Consider the following 9,701-nt stretch of genomic DNA (forward strand, 5'->3'; position numbering starts at 1 on the left):
TGTACCATGCAGTGTGTAGGACTAATAAGCGGAACTGCTACACCAGACGCTTCTGTCCCTTTACTTCCTGTTTGGTTGCTAGACTACCAACAGCTTGCCATTTTTTAAAATCTCAAAACACTGCAGCGTGTCGGAGGCAGAGGGGGCAATCCCATAGTCAGCTGTATAATCTAACCTAATCTGTTTATCCAGAAGGTTGGAGAATATTATACAATTTGCCTGTAGTGACTTATATAATGTTGTAGTTTGTATTTTCAGTAATGAAACTTTACAATCAGTCTTCAACACTGACACATCTCAGTCACCTACAGGACTTTGGAAGGGAACATAACCATTCACCATCGACCCAGACTGTAGTAAAATTAGGTTGAGCACTATTAATTTCCAGCTCCACAATTCAATAGACCACAGTAGTTACGTCATAGCCTTTCGGTCAGTAAATGTTGTCATAACTCAAACATTTAAAAAAAAAAGAGTTTTTATTAGGTCTTTTTACATATGGCTTTCACATTTCTTTTATTATAAACAGGTTGTAAAAAAGACTGACTTTTTGAACCAACCAGTGGATGACAATGGGACAATTACTGTACTGTAGGATCACAAGGTCTTCCCTGGCTATGAAACAGTCACCAATTAACAAAGAGAAGGTAGTACAACCAAATTGGACAAATGTTTTCCAGTACATTTACGCACAGATAAAGACGTCAAAACTTAATTGCAGTTATAAATGTTTCAATATAGTATAATGATTTCTAAAAGTTCAATCTCATAAGAGCAATTTGAACAAATTAGACAGTGTGGGTGGGGGGAAAGCAAATTATAGACATCACAACTTTTATTCATTTTTGATCATTAAAACATGATGTTTCTTCTCACAATTGTAACATTAAAATTTGAAATTGTGTTGTGCCATTCCTAATTACAATTCTCCTGTTCCCTTTACAGTGTACAGCTTGTGTATTCAGTGCATTAACATAAATGTTAATTTTAACCAGAAAAGTCCTGGTAACCTTTGTACCATTAAGTCAACAAAAAACAAACTTGTGCCCAAATGGATTCATCCTGATAGCAAACATTGTGAGTTACCATTTGACACTGCAACATTATCTAGACAAGATTGTAAGTACAACTACAATACAACTCCTTCAATCAGTTTAATAGTTTTTGATTAGATGGTGGAATCAAGAATATCAAAGTCATATTTAAAAATCAGCAACACAGCGTTAAGATAGATTGCACTGCATTTAGGTTCAGTTTAGGAACATCCGGTGGCTGATTGGCTGATCAATCAACAAGTCGAGAAAAAAAAAATCCAGACAAATGTCAAGTCTGTAAGTTCAAAATTTGTCACAAAAGGAGTTGCATAAACAGGATATTGAGTCTGTTGTAGAGTGTCCTGTCTCATGTCTCCCGTCTCGCTTTCTTCTTTTTCGCTGGTTTGGGCGCTTGGCTCTCCTCAGGTTTTGCTGTGGTGAACAAAAATACAAATAATAAAGTAACATATAATACGAGGGTCACTCAATAAATTAGGTGAATTTTTCGGTATAAGGACTTTTAATACAGTTAGATGCTTACTTTTTTTTGTTTGTTTGTTTTACTTGTTTTTCACATGGATTTAAATTCTTTTGCAGATAAAAAAAAAATTGAGAGTTTTGGCGATTAACAAAGATGGCCGACCAAGAAGCATGCTCCAGGAATGAACAGCGGTCAGTTATCAAGGTTTTGGTTACTGAAGGGTGCAAACCCGTTGAAATTAATAGGAGAATGTCAACTGTGTAATGTTCAATCACCTCAGGAGACCTTACTTCTGTAGGCCTCCCAGGCCTGCCTTCATCCTCAACACTGCTCCGTCCTTCTTTAAACAATTTAGCCCACTTGTAGACATTTTTTTGGCTGAAACATGTGGCACCATACACAGTTGACATTCTCCTATGAATTTCAACGGGTTTGCACCCTTCAGGAACCAAAAACATGATAACTGACCGCTGTTCAACCCTGGAGCATGCTTCTTGGTTGGCCTTCTTTGTCAACCGCCAAAACTCTCAAAGTTTTTTTTAATATGCAAACGAAATTAAATCCATGTGAAAAACAAGTTAAAAAAAAAAAAAAAAAAAAAAGAAAAAAGTAAGCTAACTGTATTCTAACTGTATTAAAAGTCCTTATACCAAAAAAATTCACCTTATTTATTGAATGACCCTCGTATTTGTAGCAGTCAAAGGTCATTTGTCACTTTCCTAAATCATTCCTAGCATCCTAATTATTCAACACAATAACCCTGGGACAGTTTGTCTCTTCTCAAAGTTTATCTGGTGCATTTTCACTATACAAGCGGATCCTCTACATCTCTCCTCTGCTCCTCAGTTGTACAGTGGGTGGATCAGTCTCCTGTCAGCTGTGTGACAGAAGAGAATTGGCACTTTATGAATAAACACTGCGGTGAGAGAGGCATTTTAAAGCGAAAACTCATTTGGGTTACTTTTGGGTCACTTTAAAAATGGAGAGCTGAGAGAAACACACGCGTGCCAGGGGGGTGGGGAGTAAGAACAGCTTGTGGAGAGGGAAAGGTACCATGGCTCAATCAAAACAAAGAGGCAGGCTCCACTACGCTGCCCTTTCATATGTTGAGATTAAGCCCTTATTGGTGCTGGGATTTGTCTGTTGATCAAACTTGTGCGTCATGCATAATGTGTGCACATTTCCCCAAACTTCTCGCGCCCCATGTCATTTCACTGGACTGCCCAGCTCAACGAGCTGCTATTTATCATAGCAATTCATGGTAACATAATGTCTACTTTGGAGTTTGGAACATCCCATAATCTCTTTGTTGATCAGTATGGAAATATTTTACTTACTTTGTTGTGTTGAAGCAAGGTTACTCTTGGCAGTGGGCTCCATGTCTGCTGGCTTTTGTGGCACTTGTGTGACTGGAGGTTTCTGAACTACATTCTCCTTCATATTTCGCTCAGCTTTCACCTTAATAAAAGACAAGGTTTACATGCTCAAATAAAATTAAGTTAAAGAGAACACATAATGCATGAGTGCAGCTGGAAAAGTCTTGAGTCAGCACTTCTGCGTTTAGATTCATTCAAGACAGAAGTCACGCTGTAACCCTGACAGTTTTATGAAACAGCCCCCTGAAAGGATATATTAAATATGTCCACAGGTCACATCGCTGACCTCTTCTAAACCCATAGACACACTGCAACAGGCACAGGTTGAACTGCAGCTGAGTCGAGGAGAGGGGGAGAGTGGTGTGGCTCATCTGAGAGATTTTATTAGTCAAATTAATCTTTTTTAATGTAATTAATAAGCAGTTAAGACTTAATCTGACATGAATGTTCCTCAATAGCAGTTAATAAAACATTTGGTTCGAATGAATACTCAAGTCAGCATTTGGTCTCAAATAAATTTGCAGAGACTTAAAGTTTACTTGGAAGTTTTGAAAGTTGTCTTCGATATACTTGGCTAAAATTATGTAAGTAAACTGACCTCAGTAGCAGCTACTTTGACCGTATGGACCAAGGCAGGCATCTCCTGGACTGGAGGGGACTGCTGGAGGGGACTGTCTGGCTCATCGCCCTTCAAATAATTTCATAACAAATTACTGGAGAATACTGTGCAAATGCCCCTTTGACAATACATGTATTATGACAGGATGTTTATAATACCTGTCCAGAGGTGGCACCCTCTTCAGCTGCCTTCTTCTTCTTTTTCTTCTTCCTTTTGCTTTTAGCTGCTCCATCGCCAGTGATGTCTTCTTTTTCCTTCTCATTATCATCATTCTAACAACAAATAAATGTTTTTTTAAGTGGCTATAGCTGGTACCACACAAATAACCAACCTAGTAAATTCTACTGACAGCTCATGCAAGTCAAATAAATTGTAATGCTGTCATAGTCCACAACATTTGTAGAAAGGAATCTCAAGCTCATACAAGGTGTGCTATGTTTGACATGCAAGACATGCCGGAGAAGTTAATTTGCGTCAAACAGCTGTGCGTGGCCTATTACTTAATACCAGCAGGACAAACATTCCTGCTCGTATTTTCAATCAGTCACTAACTTTATCTACACATTTATTCATTTTTTATGGTTGCGTGTGATCTGGTCTGTATGCATGTGTGTACTGCTGCTGCAAAATGCCCTTTGGGGATAACAGGCTCCTTGAACATTTCAAAGAATTAGAAGAGTTTGTGTGAACTTACAGCTGCCTCAATGAGTAGGTTGTTCTTGTCTGGTTCTGGGACTGGGGGCTCCTCCACTGGGACAGGATCAGAGGCAGGCTCTTCATAGTTACCCCAAACCTCAGAGGGAGCATTCCAGTCGGAGTTGTAATCAATACCACCACCATCTAATTAAGATGATTAACGATTGGGGACAATCAGAAGAAAATAACACAAAGTTTTACTCAAATCTTCTACTTACTGATGCCAGACCACTCATCATCCACAGCTGGTTGATTCAGCCATGGCAGCTGACTCATGGACTTGTGCTCTACAGAAACAAAAAATTGATGCTTAGGTATCCCCTCCCTGAACCGCCACCTTAATGTGGTGGAGGGGTTTGTGCACCTGAAGGATCCTGGGAACTATATTGTCAGGGGTTCATGCCCCTGGTAGGGTCACCCTGCCAAACAGGTCCAGGAAGACGGGTCAGAATAAGAGCAGTTCAGAAGCCCTTTATGACGAGTGAAAGAGGAAGGTCAGCTATGTCACCCGGCTGGCGTCACCGGGGCCCCAACCTCGAGCTAGCCCTGGCCATCCTCATGTGGACCCAACAACCGCAGGAGGATCAGTAAGGGGCCGGTGCATGGAGATGTGGGCGGCAGTCGAAGGCGGGGGCCTCGGTGACCGGACCTCTGAACATGGAATGTCACCTCGCTGGGGTGGAAGGAGCCTGAGCTTGTGCGGGAGGTTGAGCGCTACCAATTAGATACAGTCGCCCTCAGCTCCACGCATAGCTCGGGCTCTTGAAACCAACTCGAGAGGGGCTCGACTCTCCTTTTCTCTGCCCGTGAGGAGAGGTAGCGAACCACAGCTCAGCCGCCATGTGTTGGAGTTCACCCCGGTGAAAAAGAGGGCTGTATCTCTGTGCCTTTGGATCGGGGACAGGTCTCTTGCTGTTGTGTCAGCCTACAGCAGTGCAGAGTACCCGGCCTTCTTGGAGTCCCCTGGGAGAGGTACTAGATAGTGCACCAACCGGGGACTCCGTTGTTCTCCTGTGAGCAGTGTTTTGTTATTGGACTTCTGTGCTAGCCAAGGGTGTTCACGTCATCTGATCTCCGGCCGCGTGTCTTCGACACTCGGGTGAAGAGTGGGGCAGCGCTGCCAACCGATCACCACCCAGTGGTGATTTGGGTCCGCTGCTGGTCGTAAGGTCTGAGGTGCTTGTCATGGCGGCAACTTCCGAACCCGGTGATGGACACCGGAAGTAAGGGATGCCGCCAGGCTGAAAAAGGAGTCCTATCGAGCCAACAAGGACCAGAGTGGTGGTCCCTCTGTATAAGAAGGGGGACCGGAGGGTGTGTTTCAATTATCGGTGAATCACACTCCTCAGCCTTCCCAGTAAGGTCTATTCCAGAGTACTGGAGAAGAGAATCTGAGCGATAGTCAAATCTCAGATCCAGGAGGAGCAGTGTGGAACACTGGACTGGCTCTATACTCTTCATGGGGTCCTTGAGGGTTCATGGGAGTTTGCCCAACCAGTCCACATATGTTTTGTGGATGTGGAGAAGGCATTCAACCGTGTCCCTTGTGGTGTCGTTTGGGGCGTGCTCCGGGAGTATGTCCAGTCCCTGTATGACCGAAGCAGGAGCTGTGTTCTCATTGCCGGCAGTAAGTCAGACCTGTTCCTAGTGCATGTTGGACTCCACCAGGGCTGCCCTTTGTCACAGGTTCTGTTCATTATATTTATGGATAGAATTTCTAGGCACAGCCAAGGGCTGGAGGGGGTCTGGTGTGGGAACTACAGGATCTCATCTCTGCTGTTTCTAGATGATGTTGTCCTGATAGCTTCTTCAAGCCAGGATCTGCAGCAGGCACTGGGGCGGTTTGCAGCAGAGTTTGAAGTGGCTGGGATGATAATCAGCTAAAGTGGCTCGGGCATCTGCTCAGGATGCCTCCTGGATGCCTCCCTAGAGAGGTGTTCCAGACATGTCCCACCGGGAGGAGGCCCCAGGGAAGACCCAGGAAATGCTGGAGGGACTGTCTCTCAGCTGGCCTGGGAACACCTTGGAATCCCACCAGAGGAGCTGGAGGACATGCCCCCCCCTCCCCCCGACCCCACCCCACCCCAGATAATGGATGGATGAATGCTTAGGTATCACACAATCAATTTAATCAATAACCACATAGGACAATTTTTAAAATCCAAAATGGTGTTTTACCAGCATTGGGCACCCCGAGTCCAGTGAAGGTTTCAAGACTGCTGCGATCAATAACCGTCCATGATCCTAAATGAAAGGGGAACATTGATTTAAAAAAAAATAAAATAAAAATCCAACTATTAGACGTGCCATGCCCATTTCATATATAGGATGTTAGGACTATTCATCAATCACAGCAAAATGGTTAAAAATGTTTTACAGCTCAGTTAAAAAGGTATTAACAATAAAAAACCTTCTGATTAGCACATACACCCTCTGAGCAGTCACAGTTTAAACATAAAACCTTAATACCATCAAGAGCCATTTCAGATCCCCACAATGAAACAGGCTCCCGATTTGTCCAGTTTACAGTCTTTGAAGCTACAGTCTGAGGAGGGACTTTTGTCACCACTGCTATGGGGACATGGGTAGCAGCTGGTTCAGTCTTCATGGGAACTGAGAAAAGGAAACAGATGATTTGCAACAATTATTTAAAAGTAAAACAAATAAATGCATAAAGAAATGTCAGATTAAGTACCTTTGGGCACTTCACCCTCAACCTTCTCTGATTTAACTTCTCCTGCAAAGAAACAAGGAAAAAGCCCACAAATCAGAAATACTCGCCGATTAACAACTAATTACTAGCAAGCAAGTTCCTGGGCCTATACCTCCTTTCTTCTTCTTTTGGTTTGCAGGTGGTGCAGCTTGAGAGGACTTCGGCTGTTCTGTGGCAGTGATAACTCGAGAATCACCCCCCCCTGGACTGGAGGAGCCATCACTGGAGCCTTTGTCCTTTTTACGCTGCTCACGTTTTTCCTTGTTACTGACCTTAGTCTCCCATGTGCCTGAAAAGTACATTAATAAGTATGTGTAAAATCAGGACTAAATGCCTCAAAGTGTTTTATAATGAGATTAGCCTTAGGTGCGGAAGGTGAAACAAGGGTGAAAAACATGGAGTGTGCAACATCACTATAGAGAGAAATTTTAAACTCAACACAAATGAACTTCCACAAAAACATATTTAGAAAACGAATCATTAATAGTGCAACTGATAAAAGGTTTACAGATCACGCTCACCTTCTTCTGGTTCTTTGCCATCTGTGGTGATAATCTTAGCTGGCTCCTTGACCGCTTGTTTGGCCTTCTTCTTAGATTTTTTTACCTAAAAGTAAAATAAGTAAATTAGTTACTGAGGAAAGGGGGAATGATCTGGACACGAGTCCAAAAAAAGCAACTGTGGAAGGGAATACTGTGCATTTTAATTATGAACAGTTAAACAAATTGCCACACAAACAACTTGTACCTATTTATAAATGTAACAACATGAAACAAAATTGGTGACAAAGATGCATGTAATTCTTTTTTAATTGGGGGTAAATCATGTAAAAAAATTATTCATTACTATAAAACATGTGGCCTTTATAAGGGTGCCTCATTGAGAACACCGCAGCTTATGTTTAAAACTGAAACATTACACTGGTTAGACATTACAGTGGTTACATCAGCGTTATGTGACAGTCAGGAAGTAGGAATTTTTCATTCATACCACTAGACTTCACTTTGAAAATGTAGGATAGGATGCGTTCATAGTTTTTGTCCCGATTTGCTTGTTTGAGATATAGTGACACAACAAATATCTTGTGACGTTAATCTTTGTGTGATAAGTGCAAACCACGGCCATAGAGTGACTTGCCTCGGCAGCCTTCTCGGTCTTGACTTCTGAAGGGGGCGGCTGATGGTGATGTGGCACTATCTCCTCTAGCACTACGGCTTCTTCCTCTTGTGGTTCCACTGCTGCTCTCCCGTTGGGCTGAGATTTCTAAAAAATAACCACAAAGCATATTCTTAATGAAATTATTCATACTCTTAGACAAATACACTGGGTGCCATAAACAGTTACAATCAGGGAAGTACTCTCAAGTTGTATGCTATGCAGCAGCAGATATAGCTGTCAGTTAGCCTGACTGCTAGTTAGCGTCTAGCTGATCGGACTCACCTTCTCTGATTTCTTCTTTTTTTTCTTCGGCTCATCTTTGACTGATTTTGTCGCTCGCTTAACCTCGGCAACAGAATCTTCCGCGGCTTTAATGATGGGTTGTTTCTTGAACGCAGCCCGACACAGAGAGGCCCATAGAACCACCATCAGTACCAAACCGGTGCATGCGGCTAAGAGGATCACCCATGGCGGAATGAGCTCGGGATTCAGCCCTAGATCCACACCGAGCTCGGTCTTAAGCCAGAGCAGACCCCGGGACAATAGCTCAGTGAGTCGGGCAGTGATTAGCTTGACCTGTTGGGAGGCCACATCTTGCCACTGCTCCATTTGAATACTTTGTCGGCGACAACAGACCGATTAGACACGCGTTGCTGACTGCTATTAGCGGGCTAGCCTAGCCTTTCTGTGCTAGCTAGAAATAACGGTGCGGGTTCGACGACATTATGCATAACAAAAACTCCGTCAGCCACTCCACAAGCAACATCGATTTACTGCCGCCCTCAGCTAGCCGGCTAAATGTAGCACCGCAGATGGGATAAAATAACCCAGCTAAACAGCAACCAGGCTATCGGTTAGCTGATATTTTGGTCCGATGACAAGGCCACCGTTAGCTGCTCCACATACACTGACTGCACTGGTTTACAGGTTCACCTCATATGGCTCCATTTGACTGGAGGAACTGCAACGCGTTCAAGACCCCTCGGAAATCAGAGACTTACACATACATCAAGACTTATCCTCTTTTTTATGCGTTCATAAACGTTCATATTTAAATATATATATTCCTATTTCGACAAGGATACATTATTACATATTTTACACGCCTAACTTTACTAGCGTTAGCTGAACGCTTTTTTGAGATTGCTTTTCACTACTTTATTATTAAACGTTAAAGTACAATTGTAATTTAAATATTTAGAAGGAGTTGTATTTGAAAAATGTTTGCCCTTGAATAGTCATACAAGTATGGGAAATTTTGAATTTCCGGCCTTTCCATCTAGCCACCCACATATAAATGGGGGTGAACTAAACTGAATTATCGGAAGATGATATATTCTCATTTTAGTCTAATAAAACTGAACGTGACCGTTACGTTTTTATTAATCCCAACTCCCAAATAAACTATATAAAGACATTAAGTGCACTATTTTTTTCTCAGTGCATTATCTAGGGAGGAAAGCATCCTGAACGCCAACTTTCTACTCTGGATGATCTGCTTAAAAAAAGAAAAAGAAAAAAAAGGCTCTTAAGGAACAGCCTAGGATAAGTATTGTATGTGCTCAATATCAAATGATATTAAAAATAAAAGATCTAGTCTTCAAGCAAAGTCTATTGTTTACAG

The 9,701-nt window shown here is 42.4% G+C and overlaps 1 protein-coding gene across 1 annotated transcript; it reads right to left on the bottom strand.

Annotated features, from left to right (window-relative positions):
* Positions 1 to 468: 468 nt before the first annotated feature.
* Positions 469 to 9,068, bottom strand: LOC117383395 (protein LYRIC-like). Its single transcript, XM_033980574.2, has 13 exons — positions 8,360 to 9,068; positions 8,057 to 8,182; positions 7,441 to 7,525; positions 7,032 to 7,208; positions 6,902 to 6,943; positions 6,676 to 6,819; positions 6,385 to 6,450; positions 4,425 to 4,493; positions 4,205 to 4,350; positions 3,669 to 3,782; positions 3,490 to 3,579; positions 2,853 to 2,973; positions 469 to 1,466 (listed from the first exon to the last, which is right to left on the bottom strand). Exons 1-13 carry the CDS (start codon positions 8,684 to 8,686, stop codon positions 1,402 to 1,404), a joined length of 1,572 nt encoding a protein of 523 aa, XP_033836465.1. The 5' UTR covers positions 8,687 to 9,068; the 3' UTR covers positions 469 to 1,401.
* Positions 9,069 to 9,701: the final 633 nt, after the last annotated feature.

The sequence above is a fragment of the Periophthalmus magnuspinnatus genome, chromosome 16 (genome assembly GCF_009829125.3).
Source record: "Periophthalmus magnuspinnatus isolate fPerMag1 chromosome 16, fPerMag1.2.pri, whole genome shotgun sequence".
Classification (NCBI taxonomy): Eukaryota; Metazoa; Chordata; class Actinopteri; order Gobiiformes; family Gobiidae; genus Periophthalmus; species Periophthalmus magnuspinnatus.

Bases quoted from the DNA above. Each gene is read 5' to 3' on its own strand.
- LOC117383395 (XM_033980574.2), bottom strand. From the start codon at position 8,686: ATGGAGCAGTGGCAAGATGTGGCCTCCCAACAGGTCAAGCTAATCACT. The intron at 4,494-6,384 runs GTAAAACACCAT...TTGTTTCTGTAG, and splicing joins ACTCGGGGTGCCCAATGCTG to AGCACAAGTCCATGAGTCAG. The intron at 1,467-2,852 runs GTAAGTAAAATA...TGTTCACCACAG, and splicing joins CCTTGCTTCAACACAACAAA to CAAAACCTGAGGAGAGCCAA.